Below are 23,518 nucleotides of genomic sequence, written 5' to 3' on the forward strand. Positions count from 1 at the left end.
CTCATCTCCAATTTGAAAATCTACCAGCTGAGAAGTGACAATCCAACTGAGTATCTGGGATGTTGGCCAAGAGGGGGCACATTGGTTTTCGGAAGCAACCCAGGGCTGCTGGCACTGAGGATCAGTTAACTTTTTTTCCCTTCACTGTTATCCATGCCAGGCCACAGTCTGGTTTGATGTTGATTTCTTGCCCAGTTTTTACATTTAAAAACGTCCAGGTCATTAATAGGAATAATAAATGAATCACAGATTAAATTGCTGCATGAAATTAAGTCCTTTTGTCTTCATCATTACAACTAATAGTATCTAAAGTATCTATAAAGAAATCTTAGCTGTATTCCTTATGTCCAGAGGTTGCTGGGGCTCTAATATACGGAAGCCAAAAACGGCTGTTGTTCCGATTTTTTTTTTTTAATGCTGCTATCTTGAGGTCATGAGTTAATTACTTCATGACCTCGGCATAGCAGCATTTTCATGAAGCAATCATGAAGTAATCAGCCTTTGTTTTCTCCAGAAGTGATGTAAATGATCCCATTATTGTGAGAAAACAAGCTTTGTTATCTCAAGATTATAGTATAACTAACCTGTGATGTGGAGAAAACAAAAGTGTATTTCTACTGATAAATGAACTTATCTTGAGATATTAGCATTTTGTTTTCTCAAAAACTGATGTAAATCAACCCAATTTAGGAGAAAACAAGCTTCATTATCTCGAAATCACAGTAAAATGATCCCATTATGTAGAGAAAACAAAGGCAGTTTTCTCATGACAGATTATCTCGAGAAATCGGGATCCTCTTGCTTTTCTTGAAAATCTATGTAAATTAAGCTGTTAAGGAAAGGAACAAACTTTGTCATCACATGATTACAGTAAAATTATCCCATTATGTAGAAATAACAAAAGCGCTTTTCTCATGATTGGTTATCATGGTTATCATATTATCTCAAGAAATCAGGCTTTTGTTTTCTCAAGAATTAATGTAAATTAACCTGTTATTACAAGAAAACAAGCTTTGTTATCTTGTGGTCATCGTAAAATGATCAAATTTTAAATAATGGTGATACTGAGAAATCAAAAGAGTGATAAATTGTCATGTCTTCTTGAGGAAGTCACCCTCTAGTTTTCTTGAGAAGTGACAGAATTTAACCTGTTATCACGAGAAAACTTTGTAATCTCGAAGTCATGGTATAGTAAAACAGTGATGTACAGAAAAAAAAACAGTGGTTTTCTCGTGATAAATTTTGTTGTTAACACAACACATCTGCCTTGTAAAAAATTCATCAGTTATGAGAAAACACGCTTTGTTATCTCACATGAAGTGAAAGTAGAAATTCTCAAAGTATTACTCTGTATTTGTTTGCTTGTGTGTGTCCGGGTGTGCTTGTGTGTTTTAGTACTTGTGTGTTATTACCTGTGTAAGCAGGATGCTGTCAAACAGTAGTTGTGTCTCAGCCTGATCCTTGGTGATATCTGCGTTGGCATTCATACCAAAAATCTCTGGTGATGGGTTGAGCGGCAGAGACTTGGTGTATTCTATGTAACTGTTGTACTGTGAATGAGATGCAGAAAACAGAGGGAGAGGAGTGAAGGAAAGGACAATTTTTAACCCAACATCAGGAAACATCTCGAGTAATAACACTCATTGAAAAACAAGTCGGCTCCTTAGATTGCTGACATTTATTATAATGACTATGTAAATGTGACTTCATGAATAAAAGATGTGGTTGGAGGGGGGTGCAGCGCTGGAGAACAAAATGCCAAATAAAATGGAATGTGCCATAGATTGCACTTGTGTTAACAAATATATCAACCCTCACTGATGGTGGCTGCCTGCTGTGCCTTGTTACACACATTTTATCTCTTAATGACTTTTTAAAGGTAGCTCAACAGCAGTGCTAAGCAACTGAGTCCTGTAATATGCTTAGTTTAAAAACAAACACATTAAAGTGAGTTTCACTTTTCTGGAGTTTTTGAGGCATAGTATCTGATGAGTGCACGTTGAAGGAGCTGTATTAGCTGTGCTGTACCAACAAAAGGAAAGCTGCATTGCTGGAGGATATTTAAATAAGACTTCTGATATTTATATTTAAATAACATGCTGCATAACACATCTCTGTTGCAATGAACCACATTTCAAAAAGGTCAAACTATTGAATGAATATATTGAGTAAATATAACGAAAACATAGTCACTGATGAAAAGCACATCTCTTACATAACATACCCTAGTGATGTGCAAAATAGCAGGAATATATAGGTTTATGCAGAATAAAGTATTTCTTCACTGGTAGCATGACACATATGAGGTAACTCCACTTTAAACAAATGTTTGACAGTAAAAGAAAATCTGCATTTCTTTTTTTTTTGCTTTCATTGTACAAGATAGGACTTAACTGAGAAAGAGGGGGTGACATGAAGCAAACGGTCATGAGCTGAAAGTGAACCCACAGCCGCTGTGGCACGGACATTTTCCTTTGCACATGGGACATCCGCACTATACACCGAACCACCAGGCACCCTGCAAATTCCCATTTCACCAAGCCTGCAGTCGTCCATTAGTCAACGTAATTGATGACGTGTAGCCCACACCAATTGGCCCTTGTCAGCCCTTTTTGGCTATTTTAATTTTTTTGTTGATTCAGCAGTTAAAGTCAAGAGGGCGTGAGATCGAAACAAACTTTTTATATAAGGTAAGACTGGTTTTCTTTGGTCTATGAGCTCTTTAGCAGAACGGTTTCATGATGGTTTGTGATGTAGTTCATTAGTGCAAGACAAATATGATTTGTTCTTTCAACATTGTATTATGCTGTGCTAACTGGCTAACTAGCATAAAGATGATTTTCTACTTTCCTTTTTTGAATGAGGATTACAAATGACTGCAGTTTGCTGGTATGAAGGGTGTTTCCTCTCACACCGGCACAGAGCGCACATGCTGGTTGACCATTATTGTAGTCTTTGGGGTGTTAATGTGCAACTTTTTGGGAGACAGGCAACATGAGGCTTGACCTTTGATTGCCGCTCGTTCTTTGACGGTTTGGTGTGTCTTAGATGAAAAGATTTAAAAACAGCTTCTGAACACTGCGAGTGAGTGAGTAAGTGACAAGTTTCAGCGGGTCATAAGTTACTCATAAGTCTATAAGTTACTCATAAGTCTCTAAGTGCTTTTCATCTAAAATGACTTTGAACAACTCTATGTGAAATCCTGTAATAATTTTCTCTGGTAATAACGTGGGATTTACTAATTTCTGCCAATCCTATTTTTGTGCTTACAGCCAAATCTCAGCTTAAGTCGCGATTTATGAAAAAAAAAAAAAAAACAAAACTTGATGCTAAGAAGATTTTTCTTCTCTTACATCCCCCTCAGCTGGTGCGTAGTAGAGTCCGCTTGGATCAAACTTGTAGTTGGGGTCCTCGATGACCTTTGAAGTGTAGAAGATAGAGAGGATTGTGCGCAGAGTCCGTCTGTCCCAGTCATCTGTCACACGGCCTCCATAGTTGCACTCACCAGTCATGTAGCGGAGAGCATCAAACGGCACTTCCTACAACATACAAGAATACGAAGAAAAAGCCTGCATTTTAAACAGGAAACTAATGATTCTCATGCATTCAATTTGCATGTTATAATAGGAGGCGAGCATTAAAAAAACGCATGATTTCAATGTGTGTGTACATTCTTGTTTGTGTGTTCTTCTGAATCAAGAAACCCGGCTGGCATTCACTTCACAATCTGGACTTGGACCGGAAACTGGCAAAATAGGAGGTGAAGGTGTGTGTGTGTGTGTGTGTGTGTGTGTGTGGGGGGGGGGGGCATTGTGGCATTTTCTGGAGGAGGATTTCACTAACAAATTCAGTGAGCGACACTTGGATACAAGATGAAAATGTCACTCCGTTCACAAAAGATACCCTCAATAGTTTATTTCTGCCACATTCTCTCAGCTTCAGCAGAGGAACCGGGAATGGTGGAGCGTTGGAGTGCTATCTGTTTGTGGAAAAAATGTCAAGAGGATTTTTGAATATGGCTGATGAAAGCACATACTTGAATGAAGAGGAGCCCACTTGTAAAAGCCTGAATTTCTATTATGGGCTTAGATGTTGACTATATATGTAGGAGTGGATGATGTATATACATCTGCATGTGAGAGTCAGAGCTTCACCCTGTGCCAGAGATATATAGGCACTTCATTGGCGTGGATGTTAAGCATGTAAGAAAGAACAATGCTGTGTTTGAATGCTATAAAAATCTGTGAATGTATCATAATGCTCTATTCACAGAAAAATACAGTGCATATTCGGAAACTGGGCCCTTAAACTAGCTATCAGGATTTCTGTGAAGTTGTGATGTCACAAGTACAATACATGAAGATAAAAAGTGCAGCTACAGTGCCATTACAGTCATTTTCTGGATACAGCGTTGGTGCAACGACACCAAGAGTGCAGATGTGGAAGACCAGGAAAAACTGACCAATCAGAGCAGACTGGGCTTTTCAGGAGGGGTACTTAAAGAGACAGGCGCTAAAATGAAGTGTTTCAGACAGATGGTGACTATAGGTATATTCAGGCAGACAGTATAAGAAAAATAATATGATTTTTTTTTAATTAATGCATGCAAACATGTTCTAGTAGAATCCCTACATTCAAGTATGAACCTAAGGATGAGCAGAATACGAGACCTTTAAGTAACTTTATTCTGTGGAAAAGTAGGATTAAATCATTTACTTCTTCCAACTCCTTATTGAACTTGTGGTGGTTTCTTTTCACAGTGTTCATTTTGTCAACAACTTTTATATCTTGACTAAATTGTAACAACAATGTAGATGCAAAAAATACTGACAGAAAAAAATCTGGGAAAGTCTCTGTTCATTATGCCCTGATGAATACAGATGCATCAAAATAGTAAGATCACAGAAGCCATCTGTCACACATTCCTTCCATGTTAACATTTTGTCAATTTTCAACTGTGCCAAGCTAGTTTACAATAAACATCTACTCCTCCTAGGAGATAATGAATGATATCCTCTGACTTATAAATAGACTTTAGCATATTCTGTGAATATTTAACATAATTAGATATTATCTTTGCTCCATGTAAAGTAAATACATGTGATGTTTCCCCGATAATGCTAAACTGCCTTAAAGATGCAGTTTAAAGATTTTCAAAACTGCTGATTTATTAAACCAGAGTTCTACTGAGTGAAACTTGATGCAGAATTAAGCAGAAGATTAATCTTAATATAAAGTATCAAAGGTATAAATAACTTTGGCATTTGTTTTCATTTGATATCAAATAAGTACGGTAAGTCAGTGACACATTCTCAGCCCAAGTCAAAATGTAAACAAATACTGCACCCAGCCATAAGTGAAAGTTATAGCCATATCAGTTCATGGCATCCTTGCTGAATTTGTGACAGTACAGTATTCTCCCAGTTTGCCACAGCTTCTCAAGTTTGACAACTTAACCCTTTGTAACCTGGATCGATATCACTTTTCTTGTGCTCCATTCAGATGTCTCTCAAAAGTATTAAAGCTTTTGAGCCCTGAGTGAATCGGGTTGATTCTTTCAAAAACATAAAGAAAAAAGCATCAAACCATTAAATTTCAAATTAAATTTACAAAATTACTAAAAAAAGAAAAAAAGCTAGGGAAAATTTTGAATTTTGTAAGCTTTTGTATTTGTTGGTTTGGGTTGTTTTGTGAATTTTTTTTGTTGCCAAAATCAGGTAATTTTTGGGTCATTTCTTCCTAAGTTGCTCTTTCTTGTTTGCATATTTTTGAAAGAAATCAACCCAACTTGCCCAGGTTTCAAAGGGTTAAATAAGTTGGATAACTCACTTATTTGTGTTGTTTACTGTACTGCTCCCTGTAACTATACCTTAAAACTGGCACCTTGGTCAGTTGAATAGCTCATTTAAGAAATATAAAAATGATCCGTGATAAGAAGAGATTCTTTTTTTTTAAATACCTACCTGGTACTGTTCAAGGAACATATGTAGCTGCTGTACAGAGATGCGGAGGTCGGTCTCATTGAACTCATATGGAATGTTCCAGCCTAAAGGTCCAAACTTCCTCCTCTCCTGGGTCAGGGCGTGGAAGAAACACAGGCCATAGAGTAGCTTCTTGAACACATCCTGAGAGGTGCAAAAGCATACATGGAATGCACAGTCTTAGATCAATAATTAGATAAATAGTGGTGGAAGTTTCATGTTTCCATAGCTTAAACAAACGCTCTGAAATGCACAGTGGGGATGAAAACAGACACAAAGGAACTTAGCACGCCCACTGATGTAGGCATGATAGATATGCACAGTAAGACACCTGGACATACACAGACACAGCACATACTGACCGGTTTGCTGCAGCTGCCAAAGAACTCCGGGTCAGAGATGGGGTCCATTAAGAAGGAGCGTGCAATGTTAGCACGGAGGCCCTTCGGAGCCTCATTGGTCATTTTCACACCATTCTGAAGCACTGCCACAGGGAAGGTGGGAGATGGGTAGCTGGTCAGCCAGAGTCTGAAGTCTGGGTGGGTAGTGTCTGGGTTCAGCTCCTGCTCACAGCGACAAAGAAAAGGTGAAAATAAAAATGTATTGGAAAACATGTATTTCCACCATTCCCATTTGGCGTATAGAAAATGTGTGTGTGTGTGTGTATGTGTGTGTGTGTGTGTTCTGACCTCACAGACTCTCTCCAATGTTGACATCCAGGAGGTAGCTAAGTGGCAGTTCTGAAGAACCACCCAGGTGCCCTCTTTAAGGCCAGTCTCGATCATACGCATAGCAATGGGACCCTGGCCTTGGCCCAGAGAGAGGGAAGTCAGCTTGTTACCAGTAAAGCCCTGAGGGATAGAAACAGGCGCGCACACACACTCACTTATGTTGCTGCTTTCTGACCGAGAAGGAGCCAAAATAATTTTCAGTGCTTTTAAGACCTGTGTGGGAGCCTGGGTAAATCTAGAGGATCCAATTTCCCCTTTTCATTTTGAGTTTGTACACACAGCAGGCTTCAAAGCTGTCAAATTTCCCCAGGTGTCTCTATACCTTTTCATCTCCAAACTTGAGCAATGCAGCCATGGGGTCTGAGCCGGGGGAGAGGATAAAGATGAGCGGGGCGCAGCAGTGGCTATCAACGAAGGCCTTACTCAGGTTGAAGGGTGGTGCTTCGATGAAGGGACGACCCAAACTGTCAGAAACAAATTCTTGTACCATGGGAATAACCTGGGGGACGCATGAATGGAATGATTACTGTTAACGGATATATTTCCAGAAAATTTGAACAATTTCAAAGATAACAGAGACATTTGAAGAAACTGAGACAAAACTTAATGACCTAATAATTTCCTACCATCTTTTTGAAAACATTGACTGACCTTGTCTGGTCTGAGACAACGGATCACCAGCATCCTCTGAAACTGGGTGAGCTTCTCCTGCCACTCATCAGGGAAGGGTGTCTGATGAGGGCTCTGCAGCACAACACAACCCAGACTGAATTCACAAGTTTAATTTCAGATTGGAGATCGTGCAGTAACTCTGTTGCATAAACCTAAACTCCAAAGCCAACACTTGACTGGCCTCCAATACAATCGAAGAAAAGAGCCACACAGGAGACTAACCGATACCTTTTAATGTTGGTTAGAGTGAATAAACCGCTGAGGCATGCCCCTCATCAGGTTTCAGAAAACATGCAGCTTAATGCCTTTTCGTGAACTTTTCTTAAAGAGTATGAGGGGAGTTCTGGGGTGAGGCTGCATTGTATCGAGCTGTTGCAAGATTAAGCAATGTAATTAGGCAAAAAGAGGGGCGATCTGTAATGCAAATGGGGAAGAGAGTAATTCTGGGAGATAAATAAATATGTATGAACAAGCAAAGACTGTGGAAAAGGAAACAGTGGAGGAGAAAGAGGTGGGAAAAGAGAAAAGCCAGTGGGTACTGGGTCAGAGCAATATGTTTGATTAATTCGCGGAACAAGTGTACCAGAGGAAGTGAGCAATGGTAGCAAGGAACTTCTGGAATTATTTTCCTAAGGCCGTTTGTCGAGAGACTTCTAGCTATATGTGTTGGCAGGTGCGCTGAGACGGATACACCTATTTAGAATCTCCAGGGGATTCTCTGTGCGTACAGGGGTGTGTGTGCGCATGTGCCCGTGTGCTTGATTGAACAGCTGTTCTTGCATCAAGATTGAATAAATGTGAATTCTACAACTGGAACAAACTAGATTTAATTGGATAGAAGTGTTGTGGCTGATTCTGTTGATTATTAATCAAAGATGGTGTCTGCATGTGTGTGTGTTTGTGTGTGTGACAGCAAAGAGACAGGCTTGTGTGCCCGAACATGTTTGTGTGCACCACACGTTGATTAAACAGCTGTTCCCGCATCTAGATTGCATAGATGTGACTGGCACAACAGGAACAGAAAAGATTTAATTAGATAAAACTTCATTTTTAGATTCTTTATGATTCAAAGATGGAGCGAGGGTGTGTGTGCGTGTGTGTATCATCCACACCTGACAAGCAAATTACTTTCCTCCCACTCTCTTTCTTCCCTGTGCTCTTGTCGATAATACATTTAAACTAATACAACTCAGTTAAGTCACATAAAAGGAAATAAGAAGTTGTAACTTAATTCTTAGGGAGGATTTGGATCACAAATTTAATAAATAGTTTAAGGGACTGGTTGGATTATTTGAAGGGGGGTTATAAAGTACTTTTTCACAGTCAGTGTGTTACCTACAGTAGATGGTGGTCAGTATGCCGCCAGTTTGGAGAAACAGGCAGGTGCACCATCACAGAGACTAAGCAATGCACTCCTGTAGATGGGGTCAGTAGCAAAACATATTTCAGCCACCTGAGAAAAGCCTCAACTTAAAAAAATCAATGCCAGTTTAACTGTACACTATATTTGTACTTTGTACTTTGCTATCAAATAGCCATTTCCATCAGAGAACTGACACTGTTATATCAGTCTCTGCTCTCTTCAAAGCCATCAGGCTCCATTGACAAAAACTGTAATTTTATTTGCGCAGAACATGGGAGTTACTGGCTTACCACCGCCCCGATTGGTAAGTAAGTTTGTTTTATTGTGTGCCCTTGTTGAATCTGACCAAAGTCACACAATAACACTAACAAACTCACTGTTCAAGGCCAGCAACTCCTGTGTTCTATGAGGTAAAATTGCTCTTTTTCTCAATGGAGTCTGGAAGCTTTGAAGAGAAAGTACTTCACTTTAAATTGGGGGTGCGCTAACCACCATTTACTTTAGGCAAAACTCTGACTATGGCTAAGTACAAAATACAAACTCATTTAAAGCTTTCAAACTATCTCTTTTTAATATGGAGTAAAGACTAATATAATGGATTTTTTGTAGGATTGCAACAGCAGTTGCAAAGATTTTAACCATAACAGCTCTAAATTATGATCATGCTGTAGTGTGCATACAAGCATCCCTCCATCGTCTTGCAGTAAAATTCAGAATAAACTATAAGAACCTGTTGATAACATACAAGGCACTGCATGACCTCCCCCTACTTACATTTCCAATCTCCTTGTTCCTAATTCTACTTCTGGACCCCTCTGATCCTTAAATCTCTGCCTCCTATTCATCTCCCACTCCACAAAAAGGTGATCGTGCATTTGCTGTTTTAGCCCCCCGACCCTCTGGAAAAATCTTCCCCAGTCCGTCAGATCTGCTGAGCCCTTGGACAGTTTTAAACGTCTACTAAATACCCACCATTTTAGGCATAGGGACTCCATGTGTGATGGTTTTATTTTTGTTTGTTTTGGTCTTGTCTGTCCCTCGTTGAACTGTGTTCCGTATAATAGTTTATTGAAACTCTTAATTAATTCATTGTGTTTGTGAAGCGCTTTGTAACTACATGTTGCTATATGTGCTATATAAGTAAAGCTTTACTCACTTACTTACTTACTTACATAGGACCTGTTTGGCAGCTATAAATACTTAAAAAACAATATTTTCATATTTGAAGAAGTAAAAATGGAGGCAGTAGTGGAAGCAGAAGTGTTTGGAAAAGTTAAAATAAAGACAACAGAAAGATACAGCGTATCAAATTATAAATGTGTGTTATTGACATAATCTAACAAAAAAGACTGAAAAAAGAAAAGTGTGGAAAACAGTGTGTGAAGTTAAAGCATTTATACTGTACAGATTGTGCAAAAAGCCGATACCTGGTGTTAAGGGCGAGTGAAGGGCCTGTGGTGTATTTAGCTACAATGCTGTTATCTGTGGAGGGTGGGAGGGGGGGGCTGCATGTGTTGTGAGCTACCCTGCTGAGCTGCAGAGTGGGCGAGGCTGGCCTGTGGTTCATGTGCCAGACCCACTGGGAAATAGGTTTAACCTTTTCACTACCCCCCCCGTTCCCTTTCTCCTCCCAGCCCACACCTTCCTAACACTGTTTTGATGAGGTCACTGACCACGCTCTTGGATATTGGAGAGGAATCTCATTTTCTTTGTCGTCCAGGTTTTATGAGGAAAGTTAGGGTTAGCGTAAGAACAAATGGCTCAGCTTATTGCCAATTTATCATGATGTATCTGCTGCTTTAAAAAAACAAAACATGAAAAGTCATGCTGAAGAAAAAAAAACATTTTTTTTTAAAATCTGACCTATTTATAAACTCAACTTATGTTTCCTACGTATTTTTAAATTGTCAGCTTCAATCTGATTGGGCACACTTTAAAACACAAGCTGCAAAAAAGTGTTACATTTTAAATTATTTGAAATCCTAGCCAAGTAAATCAAAGCCGTGCACAACACCCATGGTGGCACTGATGTGAGGTTTGCTCTCTAATCACAGACAAATTCAAGATAAAGATCAAGCTGTTGCCAAGCAGTTTTGACTAAGATTTTGTGTGTCAGGACTTTGAATCCACAGAAGCTGTTCGTGGGCAAATCACCGGCAAAAACCCAAATATCTTTAACATTCACTCTATTGACTTTGATCCTGTAGCACCTCCAGAATCCAAATGTTCTGGTGGTCTTAGAAGCAGTAGACTGCAGCTATGTGTGGGGTTTTTTTGTGGTCTAACATTTTTGTCTTTGCAAAATGTGACCCAGTTTAAATAGCAAACCTTTTGAACTCTTAACCATAACTACACATTCAGCTGAAAGTGAACACATTTGCAGTTTCTACAACAAGACATCAGCAGTACCAGCCATATTAATGTGCTTACCAATTACATTTGCATTTTTGGGGGGATTTATAGATTTTCCTCTCCCTTTAATTCTCCTGGAAATTTTGATTTCATGGTACCTTTCTATTTAAAAAAAAATATGTGGGCATTAACCCCAATTGTCTGCTATCAGGTATTCAATCGCACCAATCTTTTTAAAGACAGCAAGGTCAGAAAACAACTAACTTTCCCACTTTGTCTTCATTATCACATATACGGCACCCACCCAAAACAGCCAGTCAGCAAGATGACACTCACTGGGCTGTCGTAGACCGTCTTCCACTCATTTCGGAGGCGAGCCATGTCACGACGCAGGCCTTTGAAACGCTCCATCTCATCCAATCGGCAAATCTCATCCCAAGACTTCTTGGGGAGCCAGGTGCAGGGATTCGAGTGGGGGTTGTCAAGGCCCACACCACCGGTCAGAAGGAAACGCCACTCCCCCTCATCCACCTGTGACAATAATTACTGTTTTACATATATATGTGTGTGTATAAGTATTTACTGCAGTTGTTGATTGATTTAGGTCGTACTCTTGATGTATGTGGGCAAAGTATTAAATTCAACATATTGTGAATAAATATGCATAGTGACTGGCCTCTAAAGGTTGAAATCACAATACAGAGTGCTATTGTCAACTCCACACTGTCTGCTGTTTAATCCACACAGCTGATGTGTGTAATAGCCCGAGCTGAGCCATGCGCAGCAAAACAACACACACGAAACACAAACGCGCAGAATGAGACTTTTTGCTATTTACTGGTTACAAGCACACATTTCATTTCAGCTCTGTGTTGCCATCTCTCGCATTTTCTATGGCGCATGTTTCTTCACCCTGGGCAGTGAAGAGACAGGAGGCGATTTTTAACACTCACCACGTAAGTGAAACAAAAGCCCTGTGAACAAACGGCCAATGGAAGTAGTATATCAGTGTCACCTAATATGTGCAAAAGATAAACAGATGACTAAAACAAATACTCAACGGAACACAATCCACTCAGGTAACTCAGGCTGCACTGAAGCAACAAACACTGAGGAAACCCTCTTAAAGGGACAGAGCATTAACGTTTTGGTGATTATCTTTGAAAAAAATAAACTTCTATGCAAATTGAAAAGACAAGATGCAGATAATTTATAGCAATCATAGAGAGGACTAGTGGTGAAAAATTGGCCATTTAGTTAGTTTGATTAGCCACAGTAAGCACTTATTAACAAACCAATCAATCAACATCACTGTTCTCGTTCTCAAACAGCACCTGTGGTTTTTAAGCGAAGAGTCTGTCTGTACATGTGTGCAGCGTGTGCATTCCTACCTGCTTGTTGTGCATGAGCAGATTGACACTGAGGCAGAAGGAAAAGAGCAGCTTGTCCTTCTCAAACAGTGAGCGACACACGTTGACGTATAGCGTGTAGGTAAAATGGTCTCTCAGGATCTGAAGTCTGAAAGACATATGCTTGCATTCATTTATCTTAAAAAAAAAACCTTAAAAAACCTCACAAACCAATTCACTCTTATACTTTGCTACTAGTCTTACATTCCTTTAAAGTTAACAAGCCAACTAAGATCTTTCCAGTGAGAGAAAGCTTCAGGATCTTGTTTGAGTGACTTAAAGGAGCACATTTTTTGGCGTGTCCATTTGTCAGCCCTGTTTACCTCTGCTCCAAGTCGTCACTCTTGTCTGAGTTGTCAATGGAGCTGATGAAGAGGTTAATGAACCAGGTGAGAGAGTACTGGTACATGGGCTCAATGTTCGCCAGGTCAGCAATGGAGAAGAACAAGATGGCTGAATGCACAGCGATGGGTGTGTAGCCCATGCGGGTCTCATCAATCTTCTGCTCCGTCACCTCGGCCACAGCCTGCTTCTCCGAGATCTCATTGGCCAGCACTTTGGAGCAGGAGAGGATCTTGACGGCCGTCTCGTCCTCCAGGATGTTGCCCTCGGAAGAGGAGAGCACCTCTAAGATTTTGTCCTCAATCTCCTTTAATTGTCTGACAAAATAGCAAAGACAATGCAACATGTCTACAGTTTCTGCTTTAAAGAGACAGACATTTTATTGGATTTGCTAAAATTATTTGACCTGAAACTGATGTGTGCTGCTGTACCTTTTGTTCTCAGCCCCCTGCAGGATGAGAGCCTGTTTCTCTTCCTCCAGGTCGGGCCTTTCACGGGCCACCACAATACCTAGCAGCTGGTCCTGGATGCCCTCCGGGGTGATCATGAAGTTCAAAAGGGTCACCTACAGCACAGAGGAAGAAATACATAGATATACAGTACAATATACAGACACAACAAACTTCAAGGTATACTTTGCCAATTTTCAACCAGCTTTGTATCAAAACAAGGTGGATAGTATGTGATGAACTGTGGTAACCTTCCCTACGCCCAGATATCCATCGATATTTGTTGATGCAAAACCATAAAACTAAGCAACACTGATCAAATAAAAAACAAGATCCTGTTACTAAATTGCATATTCAGACACCTTTCCAAAGTATTTAAACCTTTTAAACATGAGCTAGTTGGCTTGATCTCTTTTGAAAACATGGGGAAAAAATTGGGATTGAGCAATTTGTCAAGGAATGTCCTGCAAATTGCGAAAAAATAGGAAACAATGACAAGAAAATGACCTGAAAATTAGCTGAGAGAGAGAGAAAGTGTTTAAGGCTAGGGTTAGGGTTGGGGTAAGTCTCCAGGAAATAAAAGTTAGTCAGTGTAATTTCCCCAAAAGTGGCCGAGGTAAACATGAGTCTGTTTGGGGGTGGTACTGTCTTGCCCTTTCCTTTCTCTCGAACATTTAACCGAGGTACTTCACAGTGCAGCGTTGATCATCTTGACTTCCGTGCCGTTCTCCCCATGACCCTTCTAGCCACTCAATTCCAATAACCACTCCAGCCTTGGCAAAGCACTGGTAGGATGCATTTACTTTTTTTTTTTCTTTTCCGTGAAAAGTGTGGAAGTGTGTCTTTTACCACACAGCCTTAGTCATTCTGCTCTGCACTTACCCGGAGGTTAAAAGCCTATATCTGCTATCTACTCTCTGCCCTAATAAACGAGTGCACTTCTCCGGGGCCTAATTTCATTTCTATTGATGCTGTGGACCCACTCAGCTGGTGGTAAAGACTCAGAGCCCATATAAATCTCCCGTTTGGCCTTTTCACACATACACCCTCCTTCTCCGTTTCCCTGCGTCCCTTGAGCTCCTTAAGGGCTGGTTTACTCGATGCCTACCCTCTTGTATTTGAAAGTATTGCATTTCAAATAGGGTTTATTGGATATAATGGAAGCCCCATAGAACACTGCACTGAAGACAAAAAAAAGACTTACACAAAAAAAAATGACTGAGCCAGTTTTGACAAATGAGTTGAATCTATCTAATAGCTGCCCATAAAGAGTGGGGCTCTGCAAATAGATGCTTGAAATGTGATCTTCAGTAATGCTTTCCAACCCCTTGCCTCTCTGTAATGCAGTTTCCTTTGATGCGCCTTTTCTTGAAATTCTTTTTCTTTTTTTTTGGAGACTCTGCTCCAATGGGGAGGTAGTATCGGTGAATAATGATTCACTGTGTTGCTGGGGTAAAAAACGTGCTGCTATTTGAGTGATATGATGCAATAAGTGGGAACCACTGAGGAAAAGTAGGGCTCATCTATCTGTAGGGGGAAAAAAATTCTCCTTTGGAACCAAGGTCTAAAATAGCTCTTCAGAGCAACAAAAAATCAGCTGCTGAGTTCAAATTTTGAAATAAACAAGAATAAAAGTCTACACTTTAAGCTAATTGCATACATCAAATTATTGACTTGCCAGTAAGATTTGATCATTTGCACTAAAGACAATCAGAGCGTTTCCATGCACACTTGAGTCAGTTATAGCTTGATAAAGTCATTTAGTTGGACCACTGTCCTTGTCCCTGTAGAGAAGCACTGGAGGAGAATCAATTTATTCATGGAAATACATCTGACTCTGCCACGCCAAGTAGCGAAACGCCCCCTTTCAGCTAGTTGCTATTGGACTTTCTCCCAGTTGACCTATTATGTCACATAACACACCAGTCAGAAAGCAGCAAAAGGGTTGCATGTCCAATAATGAAAACATGGATAACTTCGATGCTGCTCACTGTACTTGTTTTGTTTTCTTCCCTTCTTCTTTTTCTTTTGTTTTTCCCAGGTTTCTTCTATGACTTTATACTGTTTGGTCAAAGTCTGGTGCGGGAACTGCAGATCACATGCAGAATGCCTAGGCCAGTTCAGGTCCAGTTGAGGCATATACATGAAAAAGTGAATTGACTCCCATCTGCATTATCTAGGTGTGTTGGTCCAACTTGGTATGGTTTCAGTCAGACTAACACATTAACATGTATTTTAAAAGTCCAGTTTTAATTGGACTAACACAATAATGTGACTTTTTCTCACATTATACAAATATACTGAATGAGCTGCTGATGCTGACAGTAATGTCTTGAGTTTGCAAATATTTGGTCATAAATCAAAGTACTGGTAAAGTATTGGAAAAATGTGTTAAAAATGAGTTAGTGAAAAGGTAATTAATCACCGGCATGAATGTCTGTAGCCAATTTTATGGCAATCCATCTGATAGTCCAGAAAAAGAAAATCAAGGGATTGTGAAAGTCATAGGGATATGTCATCTGAGAATCACAAATGTCTTTACAACATTTTGTGCCTTTTGTGCAGTAAATGTTGAGACATTTCACCAAATTAGTTAAAACTGATCAGTTGGTGGCATTAAAAGAAAAGTCAGAGGATCACCAGGGTTATTAGGATCCATCGTCTGAGGAGCATGAATGCCAGAGCAAATTTTCATGGCTACCCATCAAACAGCAGTTGGTATATTTCAGTCTAGACCAAAGTGGTGGACCGTCCAACTGACACTGCCATCCATAGTGTGGCTAAAAATTCATCCCAAATCATATGAAACCACATTTTGACAGGCCAGACCAATCACATTAATAATCTTTCCCTTGCAAAAAAGATGTTCAGGTTGCGTTGTACCACAGGAAACACAATGCTCCACATAGCAGTTACACTTCAACAATAATGAACTGCATTATGGAAAGTCAGTTCCATCATTTGGCTTAATAACAATCACATGGGATAACAAACTGGTAGACTGTTGCTATTAGATGTACCTAAATTAACAGTTTTCAAGCCGAAGAATTCAGATGTTGGTTACTGTGAGAACTTCAATTCTATTAACTCCCATTAAGTTCTGTTTGGCAGCAGATTTGTTGTTGAAGAAGATTTATCGAAGAGTACCAGCTCCATCTGCATGGAAGGGATGGGTAGAGGAGGCATGGAGAACTGCAACAACACTGACACCTGCTGCAAACAGCTAAAGCATGTGGCATACTGTCAGGAAATGCTCTGATTACTGTCACAGCTAAAAGAGTGCACAGGCTCCTGTCTGTATATCTGTTTCTTTGTGTGAGACATGAACCACGTCTGTTGGTGTGTCTCAACGTTGTATATGAATACAACAAAGATAAAACATAGCGATACTATATGGTTACTGAACTGGAAGCCTTGTTGCCCTTATTGGTGACAGACCAGTATAACATTTAGCAAATGTTACCAATGGAATACAGCAAAAAAAAAAAAAAAGCTTTCAGGAAAGAGTATCAGATTCACTACATTTCCAAGTTAATAATAAAATGATTTTCAACAATGTGAAGCAAATGAAAGTACACTAAGGTTACCAAAAAATATAACAGTGCCCGAGGCCGTTTCCCACTGCAGTACCTTGACGGAGGTCTCTGGCAGGTAGTGTGGGTTGCGGAGCTTGGTAGTGATGTAGAAGCGAAAGTCAGGAGCATATTCAATGGTGGAGTCTCCCAAGCGAATGCACATGGCACCACCCTGTTTAAAGGTCTGTCTCAGCAGCAGAGGCTCCAGGATAGGGTCCAACTCCTCGCCTACATTCTCCAACAGCACTGGACAGAAATGTTCAATCAGTTATCGATATCTTCAAAATGAGGGAGGCTGATTCTTCTCAGTGCTTTTCTTTATACTCACATATCTCATATGGGACCTAATTGGGCTAATTTTGGCAAATGGAATACTCATCAACACAAAGCATTTCCACAAATCAACCAAAATTAGCATCATTGCACTGTTCTCAGATCTTTTATAGAATACAGTTTAAATTATTACTAATTACTGAAATGGCCCTGTATTGTCTTGCATAAAATTATACTTCTGGCTCCTTACAGCCACTCACATCTTTTAACGGCTGCCGGAGAGTCCAGGTAATTAACTAACATTTTTGCTCCCCAGAGCTTTGATCCTCTGCTGAATGTGGTTGGGTTCTCGATGATTTATCAGTGGATTTTTTTTGTTTTGTTTGTTTGGTGGTTTGTTTTTTAATGAAACTGACAGTTTTAATGTGTAAATGGCAGGAGTTGCCACTGCGTCAAGAGAGAAAGACAGAGACAGAGTGAGGGGATCACATCAAAGAGAGAGGGAAACAGGACAATGGAGCAATTTAGTGGAGAACTGGATAGAAAAACAGAGTGTGCGAGACAGGGAGGGGGAAGTCGACCACAGAAATAACAGAATAAAGAGAGGAAGGAGAAGAAATGCCAGGAAATTCGTCTTAGCTTGTAATTTATGTTTTATATTTTATATTTATATAAAAATATACAGTATTGTGCAAAAGTCTTAGGTCACTTTGAACTTTATTTTAGCAAGGTTATAATGACCATAAATATATATTTCTCAGTAGTCTCTTTACTGAAATACAACCATTATATAGTATTAAAAATGCAAATTTTTCAGATTTGAACAACCTCATCAGGCTTAAGTTGCAAAAATTTACTGTGACCTCCATTTCCACTCAGCATGTCTTGAACTCTCTTAGGCAGGCAATATGAGATTTACAATACTAATCTTCTGGTGTATTTACACCAGGTAGCATTCAGGACATGTCCAAAGCTCAGTATTGATTGTTTGAGCTACCTTTTGTTATGGTTGTATGATTTCATGTCTCACACTAAATATTGATTTCAGTCAGAAGAAGCCATTTTGTTTTGACTTTTTTGCTGTTTTAAAACATTGTACATGTTCTCTGTATTCTTTGTATTTTCATAAAGAGACTAAGCATTAAATGTGTATATTATGTCCTTATTACAACTTTTCTTAAACAAAAAATCTATGGTGGCCTAAGATTTTAGCACAGTACTGTATACATCTATATAACAGTGAAATTTGGGTTTTTAATTGGGGTCCAGGTCTAAACTTTCTGCTATGGTACAGGCTTGGGAAAATCAGATGCCCCACACAACAAAGTACAGTAGGCACACACTGGACAGCATAAAATTCAGTATAGTATACACAATAACTATATATTTAAATACTTATTTCTAATTACAAACTATTTTAATATTACTGATATAGTAATTATTTTTTGTTTCTTGTCCTAAATGGTCTCTATCACAGTACATGTCACACTTTCTGTCATGTGTACATCTTCCTGCCTCTGGGAAGTGCTCAACAATGGCCTGTGTGCTGCACATGCGCAATACCTAGTAATCAGTGAAGCAAGTAAAACATAACCAGTTACAAATGCTTTACTCCCATGACATCATTATTAATGTGATTTCACATTAAGTATGATAATGCTGTTCTCATGTTAAGACCATTAGCCCATGTATAATTTACATAACGCCTGAGGTATTAACAGAGTTTTTATACAGCACTCTGAGCCAGTGACGGCTGATGAACTTTCTCTCGCAGGATAGTGAACCAAATCAGGTCAACATTTGCCAGGTTTCTTCGGTGCATCCTGTTAAAAAATGCTAATATTTCAGCAGATTAAAAAGTACTTTGTGTTACTTAATAAACACAAGTGAAGCCTATTAAGAGATTTGGCAGGGAAGCATTTGTTCAACCGTGCTAAAATAAAGAATACTAGCACATAATCAGGATTATAGGCTGCAATACAAACAGCAAGAAACTGTAAAACTGTGAAGTTAGAGGAGCGGCTGTGGAGGGTGGAACTGTAGCCTCTGGGGACTATTTTGCACCCTGCAAGGACGAGCTACTCTCTGAACTGTTAGCCTTGCAATCTGCCAGTAAGCAAAGGCCCAATGGCTGGCTGAGTTGAGTCATTATTTAGATGTCTTTTTAATGGCTGTAGAGCTGTCTCTGTCTGTTTCTAAGTCTTATTCCTCCCTTGCTGTTCTGCCTCAGACGCCCTTAAAATCCAAAAAGAAGACAAAAGTTTGAATAAACACACAAAGGGAAAGACAGCACATATTCACACATTTCCTAAATGATTCTGAGCAGGAAAGTATAACTGATTTCTCTGGTGCTTTTGTATGATTCGCAGCAGTTTGATACACTAATGGTGGCCTGAATAAAGGTTTATTGGAACATCTCACTCAGAAATATTGCTAATATAAATTCTTCCTCTGCAGAACAGAGAACAAAGGAGACAAATATTCTTTGCACAGCAATAATTAGTCCCTGTGGTATAGAGAGACATCAGCAGGTGGTAACAGGAACTGCAGCAATGTGGGTGAGGCAGAGGCAGAGCAGGCAGCAGAGGCATCAAACCAGAGAAAGACTCATGCTCACCTGGCGTGCCAAACTGGATGCAGTTCTCCAGAGTGCGGACAAAGTCAGCGTCACTCAGTTTAATGATATGCAGGCTATTGGCCTTCTCCATGTTTTTCACCCACTTGTTGGCCTGGCCCTGGGGATCAATCATCAGAGGCCACCGCCTTGCGTTACTATACACACACACACACACACACACACACACACACACACACAGTAGTCAGTGATGCAGTGATATCGCCTTGTCAGAGTGACAGATCCTGTAACTGTTAAGCATGAGAAATCACAACAGTAGGGGGGATGTTAGAGGACAAAGAATTGAGATGTAGAGGGGAGCATCGGGGTGAACATTCACTCTGAGCACAGCAAGACGGATCACAGTCGGGTAGCACACCAGGGGCCAAAGTATAGTGATTAAAAAGCAATGTTGCTGCTTCATTTACACAGAAAAGCGTATGCTTTGTGACTTTTTTTCTACATCTTACAGGCACAATTCACTGCAAAAAAAACCCAAAAAAAAAACCAAACAGATAAATTTTTTTCTCTTACCTGTGAGACTATTAATCAATCTAGATCCTTTTGGTGTGAGTTGCCTTGTGTTCAAGATGTCGGCCATAGAGGTGTCTGCCTTCTCTCCAAAATAATGGAACTAGATGTCACTTTGCTTGTGGTGCTCAAAGCGCCAAAATATATGTTTTAAAAACAACAGCAATGTCTCTTTCTAGAAATCAGCTCTAACATTAGCTAGCTCAGTGGTGCTAGGTGAACTAGCGGTAGATGCACAGTTCCTTCTGTGCAGTGATTTGGCTGGCGGATGTAGAACAATAGAAAGAAAATAGTTCCTATATGAAGTAGCTCACAACAAGGTCTGTGAATTATCTTGAGTAAGCAAGTCACAACTGCTGGAAAGAGACATTACTGCTGATTTTTTAAAATGTATTTTCTTTGCCACACTGAGCGCCACACGTCAAGAGCCATATAGTTCTATTATATTAAGAGAAGGCAGACATCTCTATGGCTGATATCTCCAACACTTGACAACTCACACCAAAACAAATTAGACTGATAAATAGCACTGCAGGTAAGAGGAAAAGGATGTATTTTTATTTTTGGTGTGAACTGTCCTTTAAGGTGGAATTAGACTATGTTACATGCATACAGTGGTCTCTGTCTGTCATTAGAAGAGTAGACGGCTATGTAGTGGGCAATCAAATCTTGAACCCTTAATAAATTGTAATCTTTTGTGATCCAGATCCACCATCTGTCAAAAACACACAACTGCACTGTGCTAAAACACTGGAATCTATTCTGTATGTGCAGCGAGTGAGTGAAAAGTGATGTGGCATAAAAACAAAACAGCAGCCAGTGGTTTCATTTAAGATTTTCATGCACAGAGTAAGCAGAGGCCCTTTGGGTATTAAAAAAAAGAGATCGATTGCTTTACCATCAATTTTCTGGGGTATCACGTCTCTAAAATGCTGCTTTTATGAAAAGTGCATTTGATAGCCAGTTTTCAGTTTGTGTTTGTGTCATTATGTCATCTTCAGATGCTGTAAAATCTTGTCCAGATTTTCTGCCACAACAATTCAAGTACAGCTTTATTACAGACTGCACTGCACAGCTTTATTGTGTAGGAAAATATAAATTTTGTATCAACACTGGCTGCCGGCAGATGCTCAATATTAAATGACCTGGAGCAGGAGCAGTTAAAGAGTTGCTTGAGACATTCGTAGTTAGCATGTAAGACTCTTGACAATACAACTAAGGAAACAATGATGCATTTTCTTCCCCAGAGAATGACATGTTAATGTACAATTTGTCTTTAATACTCACGAGATTATGATTCCATTGTCTATGGAGAAGCTGTCTGATGGTAGGCCAGCGATGGTCCATGCACGAATCTTTACTTGATCGCCCAGAGAGTTCATCAGAGACATGTTGGGGGAGCATGGGATCTCTCTGCTCCTGCAAAGACTCATCCACTCCTCTGTCTGCTCCTGGAGAGAGGAGGACATTTACTGGACATTTAATGTCTTTATTTTCACTTTACTTACTGCATGCACAGAAAACATGGAAACACAGGTAAACATATAAGAGCATGTACTCGTTAACGATTCAGCAGTGCACATAAATGATAACTAATTCACTCTCCCCCTTTTTGCATTCCAGCATTGCGATGGCCCTCCGTGTGACAAAGTATAAAGGATGACCTTTAAACACCAGCTTGGTTTTGGAGATGTGTGAAGCTCAGCAAAAGGAGGAAAAGTGCCTAAGCACCTCTGAGTGTTAACTTTCCACCAAAATGCTTTCGAGCACTTTGTCTTTATTGGTCTGAAAATTGTTTGAAAGTATGTTAAAGAGACCTAAATTAAGTACGCAGTAAAACTCTAAAAAAAATACTTTAATACAATAACATACACTTACCAAGTGTGTACCAGGTCGTGTTTTTTTTTTTAACAGTGATACCCAAATCAAGCCCTTACAAAATGTATGTAGGTGTTGGGCTTTGAGTAATGTGAGTAATATGTACAAAGCATCTACTTCTCTGAGTTTACCTGTCTGTAGCTGGAGGTGAAGGCTCCCAGGTAAGCCACTATGCCAGCTGAGATAAGGATGTCCCCTGTCAGGTTGTTGTAAAGCTCTCCGAGATTGACGGCCAATTCACTCCAGCGTGTCTTCTCCCCACCCAGGCCTCCAATAAGCTGCTCAGCTCGCTCCAGCTTCTTGCTGCACAGATCCACCTGGAGGACATCAGAAGAGGGAAGCAAATGTGTTGTACTATGGCTGCTTTTGTAACTTTATGGAATGCAGTCAACATTTTGGGCAAGCTGTTCGGTCTACCAGGGGACTTAAGGGGTTATGAGTTAACTGTCCCTGCTGGCTGTTCTGTCACTGGAATATTCCCTTCTTTGTTATCAGGTTTATTTGTCTGACTTTCATCTGGAACCGTAGTTACAAAGCAGGATATCCATCAAGTGGCAACTTTATATAAATTCTAACAGTGCACCTAAAGAACGGTCCAACCTCAAAAATATTAAATCAATACCTGAAGCCATTTGCTTTGATCATGGCTGTCAGCTACAAATAAAATAATTTATGGGAAACCCAGCAAATTATGACAAGTATTCAACAAAATGTTAAACTAGACTATTAAACTACGATCACGGAAACAAATATAAAGAGCTCAAACCTGATTCTCCAGGTCAGCTTTCTTGTTTTTATTAGCTTCCAAAGTCTCCTGAAGCTTTGCCAGTTTATCTTGGACTTCTTTGAGAGCAGCCTGCTTCTTCTGGAGGCTCCCCATGGCCACCTTCAGCTCCCCCTCTGCCTGTGCCAGCTTCTCCTTCTTCGGAGCCACCACCTTGGCCACTCTGAGTGATGATGTAATAAGTAGACACGTGCGAGATAAGGAACTCCTCATGCTGTGCAGCTCCTTAAATGAGCTGGATGTGCTTGGTTGATATTTGATCCAATAGTGAAATGAACAGTCTTGACAACATTGTCAAAACACAGGAGACAAACACAGTTCCTTCTATTAAGTACAATTTTGCTAGAATGTATTAGTTATGCCAGACAACCTTTAGCTTCTATAAATGTGAGTAACATTTAAGATTGTCAGAATTATGATGAATATTTCCTTTTAAATGATCTTCTGCATCCTGATTTGGCTTGTTATATTAATGACCTGGCATATGCATGGTACACTTGCTGTAGACAAAATGATTATTCCTGCGAGGTTACCACGAACCAAGCTTCATTTTTCTCACATTGA

General features: G+C 39.8%; 1 protein-coding gene across 1 annotated transcript in view; it reads right to left on the reverse strand.

The window, feature by feature from the left end:
- dnah7 (dynein, axonemal, heavy chain 7) overlaps positions 1-23,518 on the reverse strand; it is a 117,230-nt gene that overhangs the window by 17,126 nt on the left and 76,586 nt on the right. Inside the window, 16 exon segments of the mRNA XM_042494683.1 lie at positions 1,413-1,550; positions 3,354-3,539; positions 5,964-6,125; positions 6,344-6,544; positions 6,671-6,832; positions 7,035-7,211; positions 7,364-7,456; positions 11,436-11,630; positions 12,491-12,617; positions 12,832-13,167; positions 13,282-13,415; positions 16,930-17,120; positions 19,765-19,919; positions 21,580-21,743; positions 22,302-22,487; positions 22,937-23,117. Of these exon segments, the coding sequence (XP_042350617.1) occupies positions 1,413-1,550; positions 3,354-3,539; positions 5,964-6,125; positions 6,344-6,544; positions 6,671-6,832; positions 7,035-7,211; positions 7,364-7,456; positions 11,436-11,630; positions 12,491-12,617; positions 12,832-13,167; positions 13,282-13,415; positions 16,930-17,120; positions 19,765-19,919; positions 21,580-21,743; positions 22,302-22,487; positions 22,937-23,117 (2,788 nt within the window).

Source organism: Plectropomus leopardus, chromosome 10 (genome assembly GCF_008729295.1).
Source record: "Plectropomus leopardus isolate mb chromosome 10, YSFRI_Pleo_2.0, whole genome shotgun sequence".
Lineage (NCBI taxonomy): Eukaryota > Metazoa > Chordata > Actinopteri > Perciformes > Serranidae > Plectropomus > Plectropomus leopardus.